This window comes from Trichomonas vaginalis, chromosome I (assembly GCF_026262505.1).
Source record: "Trichomonas vaginalis G3 chromosome I, whole genome shotgun sequence".
Classification (NCBI taxonomy): Eukaryota; Parabasalia; order Trichomonadida; family Trichomonadidae; genus Trichomonas; species Trichomonas vaginalis.
The window spans coordinates 26,829,059-26,851,215 of NC_067203.1; the positions used below are offsets into that span (position 1 = coordinate 26,829,059).

Sequence of the window (22,157 nt, forward strand, 5' to 3'; positions counted from 1 at the left end):
ATTCTAAAAAGGAATTAGTTTATTCCAATACTATCTAACAAGACATAATGACATTCAGTTCTTTCTCTTCTTATATATTATGATGCTGATAACTACAATAGCTACAACAACAACAACTGCAACAACTGTGCAAACAATAATTATTGTTGTTTTGTGGTTATTACTATTGGGTTTGACCGGTGATTCATTGCATTTTGTTGTGATTGAGGAATTTTCTGCTAAGCATAGTGTTACTGTGACATCACCTTCACCTAATATTGATTTAAGTTTATCTTGTGTTATGTTCATGATTTTCCCTAATCTTGTCAATGACCAATGATTCACATCATAATAAATAACAAATCGTTTTCCTAAATATAGGATTAAATCACCATATTGGGTTGTGATATCTTCATCATTCCTAGGGAGTGTGAAGCCAAGTTCACCAACTTTTTCAAATTTAGAATAATCCGAAATATCAAGTGTTATCGAACTATTTGAAAGCTTTTCTCTTAGTCCATCAGCAGAAGTGTTGTTTGCAAACTCAGCAAAAAGAATAGAGCTTCCTATTGTCAGTTGAAGTAACATTTCTGTGAGTGTGAATTCACATCACTAAAGAATTGATACCAATCACATAGGTAACATATTATGAATATATTTGAGATAACAAATTATATTTTTAGGAAATTAAACAGAATTTTAAAGTTCTAACATGGAAAATATCAAATTTAAAAATATTCAAACAAGAATTAGAATAATAAACATAATTTTGTCACAATCAAATGTCTTCTCTATTTTCTTCTGCAATGGGAAAGTAGATAATTCAAATTCAAGACATTTTCTTCAAATAGGTGAATTAATCGTAAAGTCCTATAGGCACAATATATAAATTCCATATTACATATAACAGTATGTAATATTGATCTATAAATCTAGTTTATAATTGTATTGAATCAAGAATCCAATCTTATATGCTGAACAATGATTTTTGCATATACTAAATACTTTATTTTCGGCAATTACATTCAAAATCACATTGCCAAATTCATTTCAGATCCAAATTCGGATTATGGATAATTGGCATTTTTAAAAAATTTTAAGATTTCTGATCAATTCTAGAGTATTCATTTTTAACATGCAAATATGCATCTATATCCACAATCTTGACATTTTTAGACGTTGTCATCACAACGATATAAATTTACAATTTTCCTGTAAAAATAATTGTTTTCTATTATATTACAAATTTAAAATTATTTGTATTTCACTTTTGAAAAAATATTTATTTTGAATTAATTGTAAATAGTTTTAATAAAATGCTTCATTCTCGAGTTTTTATTCAGTCACTTCTCAATACTAAAGTATTTCTAGCTAATACACCTGATGTTAAAGGAAAAGTTCTCGAAATATCTACAGTTGAGGATTTTGATAACGATGCTTTAATAAATATGTATATTCAAAAGAACCAGATTAATTCTATTGTAGTTTCAGCACCAGTAGAAGTCATTCCAAAGAAGCCATATTTCAAATACATGACAAACGTTGATTTTTCTTCTGCAAGCACCATGAAAATCGGAGATTCTGTATTTGAAGGTAATACAAATATCAAGAAAGTCCAACTCTCAGCATCCATCAAGGAATTAGGCAACAGATGTTTCTATGCATCCAGAATTGAAGAAATTATATTGGATTATATCACAACTTTCGGTGATGAATGCTTCGCATATGCTCCACGCATAAAGTCAATGTCTATCGGAGCAACACAAATTCCAAAATCATTCGCACAAAATGCAATTGGATTGCAAACTCTTGAATTCACGAATGGAGGTGTCTCTGTCAACACATCAGCATTCGCATATTGCATTAACTTAACAACTATTCCATTTTCTAAGATTAATGTTTACGGCGAGCAATCCTTCGAATATTCTGGATTAACAGGGTTCAGATTTATGAAGAATACGAAACAAATGCTTGCATCAGCATTCAGATATTCCAATATCAACAACGTTGTCTTCGATCCTGACTACAACAAAGATGTTTCTGTATCCGTCAGACAATTCATGGGAACATTAGTTACAAAGATCAATTTCTCGAAGATTGATGCTACATCATGCTTATTCATGTTCGCAGAATGCCAGTTACTTGAAGAAATTTACATGGATCCAAAATATGTCAAAGTTCCAACTTCATTTTGTGAAAACTGCCGCAATCTCAAGAAGTACACATCAGTCGGAGCAGAGACAGTCGAAGAGAAGGCCTTCTACAACTGCAGATCTCTCAAGGAATGCAATCTTCCAAAGGCAAAGACATTCTTCCCTAAGGCATTTCAATTCTGCGAACAATTAGAGATGGATCTCTCCGCAGCAAAAGATATCCAGGGCTATGCTTTCGGATTTTGCCATAAAATCAACATAACAAACATGAAATATACTGGTGAATTCGGTCAGTACGCTTTTGAAGGCTGCCAAGGTATCGAGGAACTTGTTATCAACTGCACATTAGGTGCAGGAACATTCCAAGGCTGCATTAATTTGAAGAAAGTCACATTCGGAAGTAACTGCAATACCGTAAATACTCAGGCATTCAGTAACTGCACATCTTTGAAGGAAATCAACTTCAATGGTTTCATTTCAACAATGGAAGACTCTGTCTTTTCAAATTCATCTGAAATCGAATGCTTGAATTTGACAGCAGTTCAATCAATGATGTTCTATGCATTTGAGAACTCCAAAGTTAAGTCAGTCATCCTTGGTGATACAGAAATGCAAAGATTCGTTTTCCACAACTGTTTCAACCTCAAGAAAGTAATTCTCAGCAAGTATTGCGAGCATTTCTTTGCAGCAGCATTTGACGGTTTAGAAGACATCGAATTCGTTGTTGACTCAGAAAACAAGAAACTTATTCTTAAAGATGGTGTTTTGACAAGAAATGATGGAACATTGTTGGCAGTTTTACCATCTTATGCATCAAAGACATACACTGTTCCTGATGAAATTACTTTTATCACAAAACACGCATTTACTCTTGCTAAAAGCGTTGAAAAGCTCGAAATCAATCATTTCTTGACAATGGATCAGCAAAACTTTTCATACTACTTGAAGGAACTCGTCATCAATAACCAAGACAAAGAAAATAAAATTGTTTTGGAATCATTCCATTTGAGTGGTTTACAAAAGTGACACTTGTCAACGGCGTCAAATTAATTGATTTCTATAGTTTCTATCAATGCTATAATTTAACAGACGTCACACTTAATGATGGCGTTTTGTTGAAGGAAGGTGTTTTCGTTGAATGCACAAAACTCGAAAAAATCAAATTACCTGATTCCAGACTCACATTACAAGATTTTGTTGAGGGCAAAGCATTGTTTATGCACTGCACATCACTTAAATCTGTTGAAATCCCATCGCACATGACAACTCTTTACGAATTGATGTTCCACAACACAGGTTTGGAAGAATTCGTTGTTCCAGACCAAGTAACATCAATTGGCAAATATTGCTTCGAAGCTTGCAAGAAACTGAAGAAGTTAGTGCTCGGAAAGGGAATCATTTCGTTGGGAAAAGATCTCACATTCTTCGTTGATGATAACTTAACACTTGAATTAAGTAAGAACGTGAGATACATCGATCCAGAAGCTTTCATTTTCGCAAACAACGTCAATGTTGTCATTGACAGCGAAAATCCATATTATTTCATTGAAAGAAATGCTGTCATCGAAAGATCATCAAAGACATTGATTACAACATTTGGAAAGTTGCCAGAGATATACAGAGTTCCTTCTTCAGTCGAAATTGTTGCGGAAGATGCAATCAAATACATAAATGATTACTTCAAGACAAAGGAATTCAGGAAATTCTCAAACGAAAGACCTGCAATGATTGTAATTTTGCCAGAAACAATCAAAGAATTCAAGAATCCAACTAACTTGTGGACAACAATTACAGTATGCTATGAAGGTGAATACTTCCAGTCCACAAAGATCACAAACATTCCAAATAAATACGCTGACAAGAAGAAATATTTGAATCCTTCGATGTTTGGAGAAAACGTGAATTATGATTGCTCCCAGAAATTACCAGATAACTGGAGACACGTCATTGGAAGGACATCGTTGGAAAAGAGTCTGATCATTTCTGCCAGCGTTCTTGCTGGCTTAGCAGTTGCTGCAATTATTGCTTGCATCATTCTTTATACGTTGAAATCTCGAACTCACTAAATCTTCTTTTATACTCAACTTTAAATTACCCAGATTTTCCTTACTTTTACCACTCCCCATGTAATTTCTGGGGAAAACGATAATTCATTTTTTTTATGGATGAATAGATCGTTTTCCTAGAAAGGACCTCATATCTCTGGCTAAAAAGAGTGTCAGATCCTAAATAGGTTATTGATCTAGTGTACAAATCCAATAAAAAGCCTATTTTTTTGGCTTTTTTTGGTGCTCATTTTTTCGAAGATCTACATGAATATGGGGAAACCATCGGATTTTTTTGGTTAACCCACATCTTCATGTAGTCTGGACTATCTTTCCTCGAAGGACCTCTTTACGGGTGTAAAAACTCATAAAGTTCTCAAAAGATTCATTCTCGATCTCCATGCTGAAAGAATTTACAATAAAAAAGAGATCTACGCATCAAACTACAGCCATAAATGAACTGAACCCCTAAAGCTCAGCTCTTAGTTTATCAAAAACGTCGAAATCCTTCTCATTGCAATCAAATTTTCTCAATAACTCATAAGAAAAATCGAATTTTGATTAAGCCGATGTTATAGGTATCACAAATACTACAAACTTGAGCAATATCGAAATTGCCAGCAAAAGTTTGAAATTGCATTGCTCATATTTGTTTTGTAAACTAAAAATCTGCTTATATTATTCATTAATTTTTTATATATTATTCATATACTTTAATAAAAACAATACTATTTCACCTTAAAAATGAATTTCATAAGTCAATATTATTTTTTTGAAAATGTATCAATTTTCGATTAAAACAACATGGGAATAAAATTTACGCAAAATTATTTTAAAAAATGGTTTTAAAAATTTACAATTGATGAAGAATAAGATTGCAAGAAGTTTTGAAGTTTAATTTTAAGAAAAAAAATTCGGATATTATTTATGGATCTAAGTAATCTGATATTTGAGTATCGGCACTATGCATAAAACATATATTTATAGTTTTTTTGGATTTTTATGATTTTAAATATATTCAAATTTGGCAATCCAATAGATTTTTAAAAAATAGGTAAATAAAAATAGATTACATATGCAGCAGATTTAGAACATGAAACAAATCTTATAGTGACCCAAAAAAAAATTCATGATCCAAAAAAGAAAAAAATTAGCTAAATGGGAATAAAGCCTTGGCATAATGAATCATTATGTCGGATGTTTCCACTACACCGGCAGTTCGAAAAATACCCTTGGTGGTTCTATTTAATAGCTACTCCCAACGATAGGCGGTGTCCCCAGCTTTAGAGGGGTGGTAAAAGTAAGGAAAATCTGGGTATAATATTTTGTTTGTATAACGGCACTTGATATATGTGTTATACACAGACATAAGTTATTTGTTAATATTTGTGCACTTATTTCACTGCATGTAAGATAAATATATAATATTTGAAATAAATATTAATCGATTTTTAAATAAATTCAAAATCAAAAAGATTCGTTCATTCATATACATTTAACGTCATTCTCAATACAAAATAGCGTACAGATTTGCTCATAAAAGGAATACGAATGATTAGAAACATCAAACCTTTCATATATATCAAATTCAACCCGTTTAATATATTAGATATAATAAGTTCTTTAGTTTGAAAAGAAATAAATGCCTTAATTTTCAAAATGTTTGCGAAATTTCCAGAAAAATCAAGATTTTCAATGTTTGGAAATAATAAACACAAATTATACGATGCCGTAATTAATAATAACAGAGAAAAATTTCATAGAATTTTATTTACATTGACAGAAAGAGCGACCATGTTTGTGTAACGTAATTTCTTATCAAAAATCGTATATTATCTATATCATATATATACTAATATTTCATTGACAGATGAAGTGAAAATTAGTTAAACGATCCTTTTTGATTCAAAAGGAAATTGAAAGATTATTTATTTGAATTAAAAAGCACAAACGAATCATTTTTCATAATTATACATAGATATTCTAAATTATGAATATGCACGTTGATAGCCAAAAATTGCATTGAAAAGCCACAATTATTTTTCATTCATTAGGTATTTATATTAATTAACTCAATGTATTAAAATACATTTATCTGATTTTTCATCAAGTAATTCAATTCATTCAATGTCTAAACATTGGTAAAACTTCATATTTATAGACTCAATATTAATTAATTATTTTTATGAATGAATACGATTAAAGTGATAAAACGATAAAATTCTGTTTTTCGGAAGAATATGTTAATCTCAATGTCTAGTTTGATTTCTAGTCTACATGGTATGCCGATATTCAAAAAATTGAAAGAATAATAAAATTATTTCAATTCGATTATATTTATCCATCTACATATATTACATCAACTATCAATCTCTTACACTTCTAAAATTGAATACCTTCTCAAAAGATTTAAGACTTGTGATATGATAATCAGAATTTGAATCCTTTCGCTCTCCCTTTGCTATGCAAGTTAGAAGACTGCATTCTAATTTTATAACTCCAATGATCAAAGTGCATAGTGCTGGAGATCTTACCCATCTTCAAAGGAAAGTGAATCAATACAATTTGTTAAAAACGATTGGTAAGGGTTTTAATTGCAAAGTTCTTTTGATTCAAGACTCTATAACTCGAAAGTATTTTGCTGCTAAAATCTTTAAAGCCAATAGACATAACCAGAACCAACTTCCACTTGAAAGGGAAGTTAAAATTCTCAAAAAGATTAAGCATGAAAACATAGTTAGACTCCACGAAGTGTTATATGTCCCACAGAAGAATCAGTACTACATGATTATGGAATGGGGCAACTGCGGCTCTTTACAAGATATTATTAATTCTGGAATCAACTTATCAGAGATGACTATCTCTTCGATATTTAAACAGATAGTTCATGGCTTATCATATCTTCATGGTCAAGGGTTTGTTCATCAAGACATAAAACCTTCGAATGTTCTTATTTTTTCAAATGGAGTTGCTAAAATCGGTGATTTCGGTATTGGACATTCTTTTCAGAGTGCCGATACCGTCGTTGGCACTCCAGCTTATCAAGCACCCGAAATTTTTGATGATCGTCTTGATGAGTTCGGCAATTTCCCTTACATCGATCCTGCTAAAGAAGATGTATGGAGTCTTGGCGTTACATTATACCAAGTTGTTTTTGGAAAACTTCCATTTTTAGGAAATACTGTGTATGAGATTGTCAGAAACATCGGCCAAAACCAGCTTGATATCCCACAAACAGTATCTCCGCAACTACACGATTTAATTAGAGGCATGTTAATTCCAGATCCAAAGAAAAGGTTAACCTTGAAGGAAATTTCTGAGAATCCTTTCTTCAAAATGTCACCTGATAAATTCACTCCGCCTATTAATCCAGTTGATCCACCTAAACCTAATGCTCTTCTCCCAATTTCTCAAATGAATGCATCAATATGCGACGATTCATATCAATTCGCATTCAAAAATCCGATTACTACATCTCTTTCATCAGAAAATGTTCTCGAAAGTAGATCAATTAGTTAATTTTTTTTTTTGTATTTAAAATTTTTTTGTTTGATATTTATATATTTAATAGCTGTATTTGCATCATAATAAAAAACATTCAATATTTACTTAGCAGTCAAAAAATTCATAAAAATCATTTGGGAAATCGTTTTCGCTTGAGTTGCTATATGATGAACTAAAATCAACAAAATCATTTTGAGGAATTAATGTAAATGCTTCAAATCTATTTGAATTTTCATTCATAGATTCATTTACCTCCATGCTAGGATTTTCAAATGATTGAAAATGGTGATATTTTACCATAATTGTAAACTATTCAAACTAACCAAAATTTTTTAAAAATGTCAGATTTTATGAGCAGTAGTGAACAAGAAGAAATACCAACAGACCCTCTTGAATTCTTTATCGCCCCTCATAAAACGTATGAATTTCAATTCAAAAGCGAAGACCAAGAAGCTATTCTTTTAAATGCTGTACTTTTAAATAAATCTGAAAAAGAATTTAATATTTATTTGGAATACAATGATTTTATTGAAGAAAAGCCACTGACAGACAAAGTTTTACTAACAAAATTCAAGCCTGGTGAGCTTGTTAAACAAATTGAAATAATTTTATATCCATCTATGAAACCAAAGTTTATCAACGAAGGAGATGTCAACGTTAAGATAACTGGCCAGCTTGGACCAGAAGGCTCATTTTCATCTCTTGAAGAAGAGGAATATTATGATAAAGAAGACGATTAAGCTCCTCATATTTCTTAATGTGAGGATGATCTGTCACAATATTGTTAAAATATACTATTAATTTTTTTTACATTGACAGAAAATTTTTTTTATTCATTAACATTAGTTTTGAGGAATTGTTCAATAGTTATAGGCTGGAATAACTCAGGAGGATGAATTAATTCTTCTACGGACTGAGGAATTGCAAGTTCTCTAAATCCGAGTTCAAATGTGTTTTTGATTACACAAAATGTACCATTGACTGTATTTTTAGCGACTTTTTCGTAATCCTCTGGGTATTTAATCATATTTGAGAGTAATAATGCTGCAAATACATCGCCAGGTCCATCAAAACTTCTGTCATAACTTTTAGTTTCAACTGGGAGCTGAATCTTTCCATTTTCGAAACTGAAGAATACAAAACGATGCTTCCATTCAATACTTGAAATGGCAACATTCTTTGGTCCTAATTCATGCAACTTTTTAACGATTTCGAGAAGATCTTGAGGAGTGTTGAGTTTCATATCAGTCAACCACTCTGCTTCGTATTGATTTGGTGTAATAGTATCAGCAATTGGAACTAAAACTTCTTTGAATAGCTGTTTGCACTCTGGATCTACGTATAATTCTCCAGAATCACCTAAAACAGGATCGCACAGATAATGAACACCATTTCCAAGTTCTTTCCTGAGATTTGCAATGACTTTGATGATATGAGGATCACCTATGTATCCGGTCAGAAGATGTGTATACATTTTGAGAATGTTATTCATACGTAATCCTTCGAGAATGTCCTCTAATTCTTGTGGTGTCATTTTTGTGCCGCGAATATGAGGATATGCAGTGTGGGTTGAGAAATTAACTGTATTTATAGGATCGCAATCAATCCCATTCACCTCAATCGGTAAAACAGCAGATCTATTTCCACTTCTGCCATGCGTCATGTGACTTTGGATGGTGAGAACAAGAGGAGGAGCCATAGATTTTAATTGAAAATTTACAATAAAAGTGACAAAATTGAAATTGAATACTTGAGAAATTCCGATCAATGAACTTTGAAAATGAATCGACTTGTAAATCCTTCTCTCTAGGCAATGGCAAGCTATAATGTGAGTTAAAATTTCGATTTCATATAAAATAAGTTTTTTTTCTGAATAAAAAATCAACAACACGATAATAGATCCTAGTCTACATGCCTCATAAAAAAAGAAAAAAAAAAAAAAAAAAAGGGATTGGGGCTTCCAGGCACTTCGTGCCCTCTAGCCCCAGTCACTTTTCTGTCACTTTTCAGGAAAAAACATTTTTATTATATATATAAAATGAATTTTACAAAACCACCGTTACCCTTCTTTGGAAATAAGAGTAGATGTAAAGATATTCTATTGAGAGAACTTAAGAAACTACCGAATGGTCTAACATTTGTAGATTTGTTCGGTGGAAGTTTCTATATATCCCATTTGTGCCATACTGTATTTCCTGACTCAAAGATTATATGCAATGACTTCGACAACTATATGAACCGTCTCAAACATATACCAGACACAAACAAAATATTGAGTGAGTTGAAAGAAAAGATACCTATAGGTAAGATGGAAAGTATACCATTAGATAAGAAAGATATTGTGAGAGAGGTTTTGAAAAAAGCAGAATATATAGACTGGGATAGTATATCTGCTAGACTATTATATAGTGGTGCTATAAGAGTTCATGACATTGAAACACTTATGTCAAAAGTTTTATATCTTAACTATACAAAGGTTTTCAAAAAGAACATAGAAAATATACTGAGGGTATAGAGTTTGTGAGATGTCATTGGACAGAGTTGTATGAAAAATATAAAGACAAGGAAAATGTTTTCTTTATAGTGGACCCGCCGTTCTATAACACATGGGATTTTCAATACCAAGTAGACTGGACTTTGAGAGACTCTTTAGAAACTTTAGACGTTTTACATAACCATCCATGCTTTACTTTACATCCGATAAAAGTGGTTTGGAAACCGTTATGAGATGGTTAGAGGACATACATGACTATGAGTTTAGATATGACAAGATAGAATATGAGAGAGGTCCTATAAACCGGAGAAAGTGTCATAACAAAGAAATTTTATTGGTAAGTAAATGTGGTTTGAAATAGGACTACTTGTTTTAGGTTTTTTCCATTGTGTCATCTATTTCTTTGACGTGGCAGAAAAGTACAGAGAATATGAAGATGAACCGATGCCTGCAAATGTTCAGTATATGTACTCGTAAGAGATATTTTTATCTAATATTAAATGGACGCACAGAACTTAGCGAATGCACAGCAACCCGGACAACCAAACCCAGAGAATATTCCAAATGAAGTTAGAATACAAACTGCAATGGCAAACTATGGTCAAGTGCCAACAGATGTACAAATGCAAACTGCCATGTCAAATGACGCTGCGTTAGGTTTGCCACCATGGTATGCAAATATGAGATGGAAAGAGTTTTATACAAACCCTGAAGTGGGATATAAACAACTCTATGCAGATGACGCGAACACAGGAGTTGACCCAGAGTATGTTTTCTACCAGAGGAGAAATAGAATGTATGAGCTCCAGTTAAAGAATGCTATGGAACTCAACAGGAAACGTAAGAGACTAGGCGGACATTAGATTTTTACATATAGTAAAATGGGTTTCTTTGGAAGAATAGGAAACTTCTTTCGAAATGTTGGAAGAGGTATATGGAATGGAATAAAATCTGTCGGAAGAGGAGTATGGAACGGAGTCAAAAATATTGGTAAAAGGGTAGGTCAGTTTGTTGGTATTATACCTAAAGACCCTGAACCAGAAGAACAAGCTCCTGTTATACAACAGCCTGAACCTGCACCACAGTCTAGTTGGCAACCAAATCCAACACCTCAACCGTATTAAAAAATTATATTTTTACCGTTCGATAGTAGTTGTATATGAAACTAAGTTCTAAGTAAAACGCATGGTATAATGGAACTATTCTCTTTCTTCCATCTGTAGTAAACCATACTTGAAAATCCGAAATACTTCCACTCGGTGGTTCATATAGCTTTGTAGGTTTTTCGTAAAAGTCATTTGCCAAGCATAAAAAAGAGTTTTGTGCACCAGAAAATGAAGCATGAACTATAATAGCATCTGAGTCGAAAACATTTTCATATGTTCCATTAGGGTTTTCGACTTCATAAAAGTCCGGGTGTACTGGATATTCTGCAGGCTGATTTAACATCCTCATAAATCTATACCATGCCAAGTTGTTATATTTTGTAGAAATATAAACGTTTTCTCCAAGGTCTTCTATTCTATTGATTTTAACAGTTGCATTTTTCCTGTCATATATAATATCGAGATGGTACTCTCCTTCGTCAATGTTAAACTGGTTTGCATATTCGAGATAGATATCGTTTATTTTTTCTTGAAAAGCTTGAAGAGTTGTTTCTAAGTTTACAAGCAAATTCACTTGTAAAAGTTTTCCCTGTTCAAATTTCTCATACGTACGTTTTTCTTTGTTATAGTATCGAACTTCAAAACCGACCGTAAATGGGAAACCATGTATGGCTTCTGAAATGAACTTCATTCTACGAAAGCCAATAGCTTTTGTGACGGATGGGTCTCTTAGCCATCTTAACGGGTAGTCAAAACGATAGCCTTCATGCTTTACGGTCTCTGTCTCAAACTTTTGACCGACATTCGTAAAAAGTTCATCTAATGGTTTAGTTGTAGCAACTCTAGAAGTTTCCTTTTCTATTGGAAGCATATTTTATCTAGAATAAAAATGTCAAATGAAACAGCGTCTATGAGAGAAATAAAACACAACCGACAACTCATTTTGCAAGCTCTAAATAAGAACACAACAAACTTTTCAAACTATTCTAAGATATCTGAGTCATTGAAAGAAGGAAACTTAAAACTGACATTAAACCCAATGACAGATGAGTTTCTGTTTCAAGACAATAAGAACCATACTGTCTGTGTAAATCCAACAAAAGGAACTTTAAACGAGAAACCTATAAAAGAACTTCTTTTGAAAGCAGATGTTGACAACAAAGCTGACAAAACATATGTAGACGATGCAATAGCAAAAGAAGAAGAAAGAGCTAACAAAGCTTATGCAACAAAAGAACATACTCATCCTGAACTAGCAGACAAAAAATATGTTGACAATAAAATGTCAAGTGAAGTGACAAGAGCTGAAAACGAATATTCTAAAAAGACTCATACACATTCTATATCTGAAATAACAGACTTACAAGAAACCTTAGAGACAAAAGCAAATAAGACTCATACACATACCATTGCAAATATTACAAACTTACAAGAAACCTTAGAGACAAAAGCAAATAAGACTCATACACATACCATTGCAAATATTACAAACTTACAAGAAACCTTAAACAGGAAAAGTGACGTTGGACATACACATACCATTGCAAATATTACAAACTTACAAGAAACCTTAAACAGGAAAAGTGACGTTGGACATACACATACCATTGCAAATATTACAAACTTACAAGAAACCTTAAACAGGAAAAGTGACGTTGGACATACACATACCATTGCAAATATTACAAACTTACAAGAAACCTTAAACAGGAAAAGTGCCGTTGGACATACACATACATCTTCTGAAATAACAGACTTAAACGTTAGCCTTGAAAAGAAAGCAGATAAAACATATGTCAATGAAATATACCAAAGTTTAGTTGGAACAAAAAATATTGAAACTATGGTTGGTGACTTTTCTGTCAATGAAGAAAACAAATATTTTAGATGGGAGTTTGTACATTCCTTAGAAAATGGTACACGGTATAAACTCATTCCGAAAAATAACAATGAAATGTATGTAAGCTATAAAAAGAATGATGGTACACAAGTTAAAGTTCCATTAGACAACAACTGCTACTTAAACTTATATGGAGACGAACAAAAGAAATATTTAAGAGTTTATGAAATGACAGATATGACATTGCCTGACCCAGCTCCAGCACCATATTATTATGACTATGGAGATGACGTCAGAACACCACATGTAGATGAACAAAAGCTAACATTATATTTAGATTTTTATAGATATAAAAGATATAATGCAATAGAAAAAACGAGAATAGTATACTATTATGAAGATGACAGAAATAAATATTATAGTCAAGACTTTACCTACCCTGAAAACATAAGATTATATTATAAAAAATATTCTGACACAAACCAGAAGAAACCTGAAATAGTTGCACTATATTTTAAGTTCAAAAGAGACAATCCTATAATGTCTCATATGTTTGATTTAATGAACCCAGTAGGTCTATTTATACATCTATGGAAGCAAGAGGTCCTCAAGTAATGTTTGGTGTTGGTGCATGGGAACAAATAGTCGACAGGTTTTTGTATTGTGCAAACTCTTCAAAGGAAACAGGTGGAAGTAAAACGATTTCAGGTGAAAATTTACCTGCACACAGTCACTACATAGATTTAAGTACATCTCAAGCAGGTTGGCATAGGCATAGATATTGGGATTGGTCAGGAATGACAAAAGGTAAAGGATATGATGTTAAAGACGACGTTAAGTTTGCTATAAATTGTTACTGGGATGACACGCAGGGAGAAGGAAACCATACACATTTCGTTTCAGGATATACGCAAACAACAGGACAAAGTAAAGACTACATGCCACCTTACATGACAGTTTACGCATGGTATAGAATTGCTTAGTCGTCATTTTCAACTTCTTTAGCATATTCGTCAGGAGTTGTCTTATATTTGTTAGGAACTGTCTTTGAAAGTATACCACCTTGAACTTTGACAAGTTTGAAACGAGGTCTGACAATAGTCGTTTTATCTTCTGCTTGCAGTGTGTACATTTTGCCATGTTTGCCTAAAACTTCATAATATTCTCTTGTATACTTTCTTCTATTTTTACGAACACGAATGTGAGTACCTGTCGAGTTCCCATTGTTGTCATAGTCAATAGTATTTTCATATGGGTCGCGTTTAGGTATTTCTATTTTTACTTTGTCACCTTTATGAAGTTTGAAGCCCGGCATTCTTTCTTGTTTGTCTCTTTTGACTAAATTATTAAATATATAGTCTTTCTCTAAGTCAGGGTTGTTTTTCATTTCTTCGGGGGAGTGGTTTCCCAAACCTTTTTGTTTACGGTTATTGTAAATATTTAAAACTTGTCTCATCTTTGCCTGGGAGAAGTGTCTATATTTGTCGCATATGACATTTCATTTGCTTCACCACCTTGTGGTTGGTTTAAGTCTCTTAACATTTTTATACAACCGTCAATGACACCAAGAGCAGAATGGTTTGGTCGACAATGAAATATTGGTTTACATTTTTTGAACGCAGATAGTTTTTAATATCGTCTGATTTGAAAGAACTTTCACAGTCAGATGTCAGTTTTGTTGGATGGTATTTGTCAACGAATATTGTCAAAGCAGTTTTCACATCTAAAATATTTTTGGACCATAATGGTATGGCTTCACAGTATCTTGTGTTTTGACCGACAAATATTAGCCAGTATGGTGGTCCATCTGTTCTAACTCTCGGAATGTTTTCCAAGATATCCATAAACCAAGCATTTGGTGTTGAACTAAAGATTTTTACCATGAGTGCTTTCTTTGTCGCTTTAGAAACATAGGGGTCCTTGTTTGGATTCGTCATTTTTATCCTATAAGAAATGGGTTTATTTGGCGCATTAGCAGGAGTCGCATCTAGATTTTTACCCGCAGTGGGAACAATAGCCAGAGGTGTATTTGGAGTTGGAAGGAAGATTTTGAGTACATTAGGTATACTGAAAGAGAAAGCACAACCTATTATACAAACTGTACAGAAAGGTTGGGATGTAGCACGAGATGCAGCAAATCTTATTCCAAATCCTGAAACAAGAGGAAAAGTTCAAGGATGGATGGACAATGTAGGAAGACAAGCAGGAAACTACTATAACAAAGCAAATGACTACTATAACCAAGCAGGACACTATATGGACCAAGGTGAAAGATTCTTTAACAGAGGATATAACCATGCACAACAGTGGGTAAACAACAACCAACCTCAACCGCCTCAAACGTGGGGAATGTAAAGTTTTTTACTGAGATGAAATGAACAATACAGCATTGAAACAAATGACTTCAAGATGGCTTTGTCGGCTTCCAGCAGTTACACCACCACGTGTTTGTCAAGTTCTTCCTATACCTCAGGAAGTTTTAGACCGACTTAAAAAACCTAAACAACCAGTTGAAAACAAACCAAACTAAAATTTTTTACTGAGATGAAATGACCGAAGAAGTTGAAACGGTAGATTTGACACCACAAACAAAAAGTTCAGAACCATTGTCAAAACCTGTCAAAGAACTTACAGATGAAGAGAAAAATTCAATAATAGAAAGTGCCAGGTCTGGAAATACAAACTCTAACTACAAAGTCACTTTTCATAAAAATGGAACGGCTAGTATCTCAAAAAAGAAACAGACTCTCACAAATAAAATATTGAAGTCTGAAGGAGCTTTCGAGACAACAGATGGAAAAGTTTACTTCACTGACCAACAGTTCATTATAGAACATCTCATTGACTTAGAGTCGAAATATTCTAAACTTTACAACAAACACAAAAAGTTGAAAGGAAAACAAAAACAAATGGCATATGATATTTATGAAGATGTTAACGACACAACTGTTCCTGCAAGTGAAGTAAAGTCAGCAGAACCGAAAAGTGACGAAAAACCAATAGAAGAAGAGAAACCAAAAACTGAAGATAAACCAAAACCAAAGTTTAGTTTGGAGACTAAACCAAGTCAACCTTCATTAGCTGGTATGGGTTGGCGTCAAAGACTTATGGTAGCGGGCGGTTATGTTAAGTAAAGAGAAAAAATATATTTTTTATTTTTATAAAAATGCCCCTATATAGAATGGACAGAAGGTCTGCTAGAATAAAAGCAGAGTTGCAAAGATATGGTTGGAGAGTTTCGAAGAAGTTTAAATATAGGAAGGGAAGACCCATAAAAGTCTATGACAAATTGTCTGGTCTTCGCTACGAAATGGATTTGGAAACAGCACGTGCAAATTATCCAAACAGACTAGAGAGGTTAGAAGAAGAACGTCTTATGGACATGCCTTTCGATGTTAGTGAACCTCAAGTTGAAGGACACGACGGCTTTGCCAGATTCTACTGGAAACATGACGAACAATTGCATCCTTTGAGAAGGAAAAAAGGAAAAGGTGAAGACGCACATGCTCCCATGGAAAGAACAAGATATGCATATGAAAAGTATCGTGAAGTTAGAAGTATAAAATTACATCTGGTCGAACCTTTACAGTAAACTTTGACGAAGGAAAGAACAAAGAAGGCTTCATGGGTGTACTTGCTGCAATTCAAGACGGAAATAAGAAAGGACACAATCTCAGACTAACCGTAACAGATTTGGATGGTCATATTTACTATGCACATGGCAATGTCACAACAGCCGCACAACTTCTTGACGCTTTCAAGACTACAAAGAGAGAACAAATGTTTGACTCCGACTCAGATATTTTGAATGCGATTGAAGGAATTGCAAGCGTGAAGTTCGAATGGTACCAACCTAACCCTCAAGCAGTCAGACAACATGCTGGATACTTCCCCTTCATAAACAAGTCTGACATTGACTTGACAAGGTATGGAATTTACAATTCAATTGAAACAATTGTCAATGAACCTTGCATTCTTACATGTCTCAGGAACTCAGGTCTTGTTACAGATGAGAAGATGAAGTATCTTGAGTCATGTGTGAAGACAAGGTACCTTCTTAGAGGTCAATTGACAAAAATTGCACCGTTGGCAAATGTCAATATCCGAGTCAACATTCCGACTGAGAAAGGTTTTTCACATGACGACTATGTTGTTGACAAAGACTTACCATGGTTGAAGATTGCAATTGTCCACAACCACTTCATGTTGAACGAAAGTCTTACAAACCCATTGTTCGGAAGAGGCAAGTGCAACATTGTCAGAGCTGTTAACATTCTTTTCGAGAAAGGTTTGTTGGAACCAATTCCAGATGACAAGCTGACAGAAACTTTTGTACCAAAAGACGAAACAAACTTTTCATTGTTGGTGAGACCAAAAGTTGTTCCAGACAAAGTTCTAGCACAAAAGAAGTACACAGTTCCAAAAGGAGTTGGATTGTTCGGATACCAACCTGAACCAGAAGAACTTCCAATGAGGTTGCAAGAACTTCAAGATGCTATAAACAAACTTCCATTGAGACATCCAGTCGACGTCAAATTGTATTGGAGAGCATCAGAGTTGGGTCAGAAGGTTTTATATGAAACAGGTTGCTTTGACGATGTTTATGAGATAACAGGGGAGGTATCTCAGAAGATAAGAGACTCGCTTGAATTTCCACAAACTGGACCGATTGGATGCAAAAAGTTCGACTCATATGAAAAGATATACTATGTCGACCTTAACGCTGCGTACATGAGGTTTGTCCAATATATTCCGACTGGAATTCCAAACGAAGACGGTGAGTTCCCGGGAAGGAACTATACAGTTGGAAAGGTCATACAACAACTATATGATATTAGGAAAGCTTCAAACCCCAAGCTTGCAATGACACTCAAATTGCTTATGAATTCGACATGGGGATATTCCATTAAAAAACCTCAAAAGATGAAGAGTAAACACTATGAGAAGGTCGACAACTTTGTTGAAAGGTTTTCTCCTTTTGTTTTGAAGTACGAGTTCACCGAAGGTCAAAGTGGCTTAGTAACCACATTAAAACCTATTGTCGAACATTGGTCATACCCTCAGTTCGCAAAGGCAGTCCTTGACAACTACAACAAATTCTTCTCAGAGGTCAAATCCAAAGTGAAGGTTTACTACGAGAACATTGACGCGCTCATGACGAACGAAGAAGGATACAACAAACTCATTGAAATGGGAATGGTCGGTGAAAAGATGGGCTGTTTTAAGCTAGATAAGGTATTTTCCGAAGTTCATGTAATATCAAAAAGGAAATATTGGGGTATACTTGAAGACGGCACAGAAATAAAACATTGCATGAAATAAAACATTGCATGAAGTAAAAACGTTTTTAAAACAGTATATTTTTACATATATGAAATGCTTCAGGTTGAAAAACAAAGAACAAAAGTAGCAGATACAAAACCGTTAGACTATATCTTCACAAATGCCGGTAGGACTATATCAGATGAAGAAATTTCATCCCGTTCATACAGGTTTGACTATCCAATTCGTTGGCTTCAAAGTCCTTCAGATGCAAAGGCAATAGGATTTAGAAGAGTTTTGTTTTCAAATAGAACTAACGCGTTTATGTTCGCAGTATATTTTCATGGTCAGTATAAAGGTTCTGATGGTCTAATAGAAAAATTTGATGAAATGAAAATCTTTACAATTCGTTCAGACGAAAGTCTTGAGAAAACTCTAAATGACTTCCAAACTCAAATAAACAAATACTACTGGGAATTTCAAGAAAAATACCACTCTTTACTAAATGGAACATACTATCTGAAACTAGAATATAACAAGATGAACTCCACCGTTTCATTTCAAAAGATTGAAATTAACCCTCCAAGAGATACAGAGTTTTTATATTGGGGAGTAGACAAGCGTTCTTGGGCACAATTTCTTCGGTTACTAAACCAGAACGAACCATTACCACCAGATGGTCCATTTAATTTTATACTTCCACCAGCAGATTTGACAGTTTATAGAAACGTGTTTGACCCTCAAAATGTCATGTGTCATGCAAGTTTCAGTTCAAGCAACAACAGTTTTCTTTGTATCGGTAAGGACTTTTATGACTTTGCTTCTAAATTCTACGAACCACCTAGTAACAGTTTCTCTGACTTTCAAGTTTGGTTCACAACAAACGGTGTGCAGCATATTATTCCATTATACTATGACTTTTATCTCGAATTGTCTTTCATATACAACTACGGAAAAGTGCTGAAAAAGTACTGAAAAATGAGTTTTGGTTAGATGGTTTTTAGGTGTGCCTATGTGCCTATGTGCCTCGGTCAAATGAACTTCTTTTAAAAAGTGTGACAACACGACATTTTGACAACATCGTAGAAAACACACAAAACTCTTGAATTTTCCCGAAATAAAAAAAGCAACCGTTGAATTTTGTGACGGTTGGTATATTCTTCACAAAATGCTTGTTTTGAGGTCGAGCCACTTTTGGCCCCACCGTAGAAAACACACAAAACTCTTGAATTCGGCAAAAATATATTTTAGGTAGTTTTTTAAAAAAATATTTTTTTATTTTTATTGTAAGAACATGTTAGCAACAACAGCAACAAACTCGTTAGTCATGAACCCAACATCTATGTTAGTAGAGATGAAAAGCTTCATTCCTTCTTCATATACTTTCGAAACAGAAATCCAGAAGATAAAGCAGGAACTTCTCCAAGGAGATTTAGACTGTAGTGCGAAAGATGAAACAAATGAACAATATCTTTATGAAATGCAGGACCTCATCGACCATCTACCTAAACTTCCTGAAATCCAACAACAAAAGCTCACTATTCCTGAATTCGATGAAATAGAAGTGAAACCAACTGACTCAGTTGAAATTAAGAAGTTCATACGTAAGATAAACTATGAGTTTCTTGGATTTCATTGCAACCACAAAGTCATGGACATATATAAATCTGGGGAGTTTAAGACCTACGACAACTTTGTTTCGTTAGTTGCTGAGTGTGTATGGCAGATAAGAGATGAAGATAGAAGAGGTAAAGTATGGAACGGACAAATAAAACCAGCAGCCTTTGAGTTAAAGAAAACCATTGACGCCTTGGTCATACTTGCAGGTAAGGTTTCAGAATATAACGCTAAAATGAACCCACAATGTTCAAAATGTAAAGCAGCAATGAGGAGATATAACTACTCCGTCAAAGAGATAGAACGTATGAGAAAAGACTACGCTGACTTAAAGAAAGAAGCAGAGAAACCAGCAGAAAATAAAATGGACATGTTGACATTTCTGAACAAAAACTATCCAACAGCTGACGATTTCCTTCTTTCAGATGTCAAGAAGAAATATAAAGAAACATTCGGCATTGTTAAAACATTCGATATCCTTCGTGAAGAAATAGAAGCTACAAAACTGTTTAGAATTTCAAATATACATCGTACATACCATGTAAAACGCTTGTGAAACTTTATGGTAGAAATATATTTTTGTCTGATTTACGCTCATTGACGATGAAATCTTGACATTTTCCTGTGTTGTTGTCAAAATGTCTTGTTGTCAGTAATTTTAAGAGAAGTTCATTTGACCGAGGCACATAGGCACATGGTCTCACCTAAAATATATTTTTGTCTGATTTACGCTCATGTTTGACAAAACATATACGAAGAAGTCTATTTCCTGTGTTGTTGTCAAAATGTCGTGTTGTCAGTAATTTTAAGAGAAGTTCATTTGACCTGGTGACCTGGTGACCTGGTGACCTGGTCGCCTAAAATATATTTTTGCTGAAAAAAATGACCAAATTTCATGAATTTCCTCATATGTTTGCTACCCTCGAAAAACCGAGGATAGAGATTCCGTACGAAAACAGTGAAAAAAACTCATGAAATAACTGTTTTTTTGACGAAGAGAACTTTTGCACTTCGTAAAAAAAATGACGTTTACCATGTAAAACGCTTATGAAATAACTGTTTTTTTGACGAAGAGAACTTTTGCACTTCGTAAAAAAAATGACGTTTACCATGTAAAACGCTTATGAAAATCGTAAAAAATTGCGAGTGGGAGAAAAACCCCAGTCGCCTAAAAATGACGTTTACCATATACTACGCTTATGAAAATCGTGAAATTTTTACGAAGTGAACTTTAACACTTCGTCAAAAAAATAGCGTTTACCATATACTACGCTTATGAAAATCGTGAAATTTCTCTAGCCCGATTTTTTTCGGCCTTGCATAAAACTCATGAAAATCGTGAAAAAATGCGACCCCGACTTTTACAGGGGTCGAGATTCCGTACGAAAATCGTAAAAAAATGACCAAATTTCATGATATAACTGTATCTTTTATACAAAATAAAATAACGCTAGTTTTTTTAAAATATTTTTTTTTATTTTGTATGTAAGAACAGGAAATGACAAACACTGAGTTTGAAACAGTTAAAAAGATAGACAATGAGACCAAAGTGGTTAGAATAGGGGATTTAAACGTAAGATACTCAAAGAAATACAACAAATATTCTTTGTCAGACATTCTAACACTATCTGAAAAGAAAACATCCCACGACTGGGTTAGAAATGCTTCTACTCAGAAAATTTTGACAAAAAATCCTGAGCTTATGATATCGGTAAGATTCTATGGAACAAGAACATATCTTATAGACAAAAGTCTTATACCAATAGTTTTGTTCTGGATTGACCCAGTTGTTGGATATAATTTCATAACATATGGTTCATTCGATACTGAACGTTGCAGTGAAGGCTTACTTTATATCGTTCAGAAACCGAAGGACTTCAATACAAAGAGATATAAGATAGGAAGAACATTTAATATAACTCAAAGATATGACAGTATAGTCAATAGAGTCAAGGTTGCGTTTGTTAACGATATGAGAGCTGCTGAAACAGAACTACTTGAAAAGTTTGAGAAAATGTATGGTGCTCCCACGAAAGGTAAAGAAACGTTTGAAGTAGATGAGATAGCTAAAGCTATAAAATTATTTGACGAAGTTGCTGAAAAATACATGTAAAGCGTTTATTTTTGGTCTTTTATACAAGATAGAAAATAACGCTA

General features: G+C 33.6%; 14 protein-coding genes and 3 pseudogenes across 17 annotated transcripts, besides 1 other annotated feature; 13 read left to right on the forward strand and 4 right to left on the reverse strand.

The window, feature by feature from the left end:
• Positions 1 to 54: 54 nt before the first annotated feature.
• Positions 55 to 567, reverse strand: TVAGG3_1056260 (sulfurtransferase protein; the record flags this gene model as incomplete). The annotated part of the gene is made up of 1 exon (XM_001308763.1): positions 55 to 567. One exon carries the CDS (start codon positions 565 to 567, stop codon positions 55 to 57), a length of 513 nt encoding a protein of 170 aa, XP_001308764.1.
• Positions 568 to 1,295: 728 nt separating this feature from the next.
• TVAGG3_1056270 (leucine-rich repeats (6 copies)-containing protein) lies at positions 1,296 to 3,158 on the forward strand (the record flags this gene model as incomplete). Its single annotated transcript, XM_001308762.1, has 1 exon — positions 1,296 to 3,158. One exon carries the CDS (start codon positions 1,296 to 1,298, stop codon positions 3,156 to 3,158), a length of 1,863 nt encoding a protein of 620 aa, XP_001308763.1.
• Positions 3,159 to 3,349: 191 nt separating this feature from the next.
• TVAGG3_1056280 (leucine-rich repeats (6 copies)-containing protein) lies at positions 3,350 to 4,198 on the forward strand (the record flags this gene model as incomplete). Its single annotated transcript, XM_001308761.1, has 1 exon — positions 3,350 to 4,198. The coding sequence occupies one exon, from the start codon at positions 3,350 to 3,352 to the stop codon at positions 4,196 to 4,198; it is 849 nt and encodes a 282-aa protein (XP_001308762.1).
• A 2,336-nt stretch (positions 4,199 to 6,534) lies between these two features.
• TVAGG3_1056290 (protein serine/threonine kinase protein) lies at positions 6,535 to 7,696 on the forward strand (the record flags this gene model as incomplete). The annotated part of the gene is made up of 1 exon (XM_001308760.1): positions 6,680 to 7,696. One exon carries the CDS (start codon positions 6,680 to 6,682, stop codon positions 7,694 to 7,696), a length of 1,017 nt encoding a protein of 338 aa, XP_001308761.1.
• A 323-nt stretch (positions 7,697 to 8,019) lies between these two features.
• On the forward strand, positions 8,020 to 8,421 carry TVAGG3_1056300 (uncharacterized protein; the record flags this gene model as incomplete). Its single annotated transcript, XM_001308759.1, has 1 exon — positions 8,020 to 8,421. One exon carries the CDS (start codon positions 8,020 to 8,022, stop codon positions 8,419 to 8,421), a length of 402 nt encoding a protein of 133 aa, XP_001308760.1.
• Positions 8,422 to 8,500: 79 nt separating this feature from the next.
• On the reverse strand, positions 8,501 to 9,391 carry TVAGG3_1056310 (pyridoxal 5'-phosphate salvage; the record flags this gene model as incomplete). Its single annotated transcript, XM_001308758.1, has 1 exon — positions 8,511 to 9,380. One exon carries the CDS (start codon positions 9,378 to 9,380, stop codon positions 8,511 to 8,513), a length of 870 nt encoding a protein of 289 aa, XP_001308759.1.
• A 1,665-nt stretch (positions 9,392 to 11,056) lies between these two features.
• On the forward strand, positions 11,057 to 11,299 carry TVAGG3_1056320 (serine threonine-protein phosphatase family; the record flags this gene model as incomplete). Its single annotated transcript, XM_001308757.1, has 1 exon — positions 11,057 to 11,299. One exon carries the CDS (start codon positions 11,057 to 11,059, stop codon positions 11,297 to 11,299), a length of 243 nt encoding a protein of 80 aa, XP_001308758.1.
• Positions 11,300 to 11,303: 4 nt separating this feature from the next.
• Positions 11,304 to 12,152, reverse strand: TVAGG3_1056330 (uncharacterized protein; the record flags this gene model as incomplete). The annotated part of the gene is made up of 1 exon (XM_001308756.1): positions 11,304 to 12,152. One exon carries the CDS (start codon positions 12,150 to 12,152, stop codon positions 11,304 to 11,306), a length of 849 nt encoding a protein of 282 aa, XP_001308757.1.
• Positions 12,153 to 12,602: 450 nt separating this feature from the next.
• Positions 12,603 to 22,157: part of a mobile genetic element that runs on past the window's edge.
• On the forward strand, positions 13,236 to 13,981 carry TVAGG3_1056350 (annotated as a pseudogene). The gene has a single exon. A coding segment is annotated over exon 1 (746 nt).
• Positions 14,204 to 15,058, reverse strand: TVAGG3_1056360 (annotated as a pseudogene). Its single transcript has one exon. A coding segment is annotated over exon 1 (855 nt).
• Positions 15,075 to 15,476, forward strand: TVAGG3_1056370 (uncharacterized protein; the record flags this gene model as incomplete). The annotated part of the gene is made up of 1 exon (XM_051255879.1): positions 15,075 to 15,476. The coding sequence occupies one exon, from the start codon at positions 15,075 to 15,077 to the stop codon at positions 15,474 to 15,476; it is 402 nt and encodes a 133-aa protein (XP_051081453.1).
• TVAGG3_1056380 (uncharacterized protein) lies at positions 15,496 to 15,651 on the forward strand (the record flags this gene model as incomplete). The annotated part of the gene is made up of 1 exon (XM_051255880.1): positions 15,496 to 15,651. The coding sequence occupies one exon, from the start codon at positions 15,496 to 15,498 to the stop codon at positions 15,649 to 15,651; it is 156 nt and encodes a 51-aa protein (XP_051081454.1).
• TVAGG3_1056390 (phage tail repeat-like family) lies at positions 15,671 to 16,255 on the forward strand (the record flags this gene model as incomplete). The annotated part of the gene is made up of 1 exon (XM_051255881.1): positions 15,671 to 16,255. The coding sequence occupies one exon, from the start codon at positions 15,671 to 15,673 to the stop codon at positions 16,253 to 16,255; it is 585 nt and encodes a 194-aa protein (XP_051081455.1).
• Positions 16,303 to 18,443, forward strand: TVAGG3_1056400 (annotated as a pseudogene). The gene has a single exon. A coding segment is annotated over exon 1 (2,141 nt).
• TVAGG3_1056410 (uncharacterized protein) lies at positions 18,774 to 19,358 on the forward strand (the record flags this gene model as incomplete). Its single annotated transcript, XM_051255882.1, has 1 exon — positions 18,774 to 19,358. The coding sequence occupies one exon, from the start codon at positions 18,774 to 18,776 to the stop codon at positions 19,356 to 19,358; it is 585 nt and encodes a 194-aa protein (XP_051081456.1).
• On the forward strand, positions 19,678 to 20,556 carry TVAGG3_1056420 (organellar and viral DNA polymerase type B; the record flags this gene model as incomplete). The annotated part of the gene is made up of 1 exon (XM_001296175.1): positions 19,678 to 20,556. One exon carries the CDS (start codon positions 19,678 to 19,680, stop codon positions 20,554 to 20,556), a length of 879 nt encoding a protein of 292 aa, XP_001296176.1.
• On the forward strand, positions 21,499 to 22,113 carry TVAGG3_1056430 (organellar and viral DNA polymerase type B; the record flags this gene model as incomplete). The annotated part of the gene is made up of 1 exon (XM_001296176.1): positions 21,499 to 22,113. The coding sequence occupies one exon, from the start codon at positions 21,499 to 21,501 to the stop codon at positions 22,111 to 22,113; it is 615 nt and encodes a 204-aa protein (XP_001296177.1).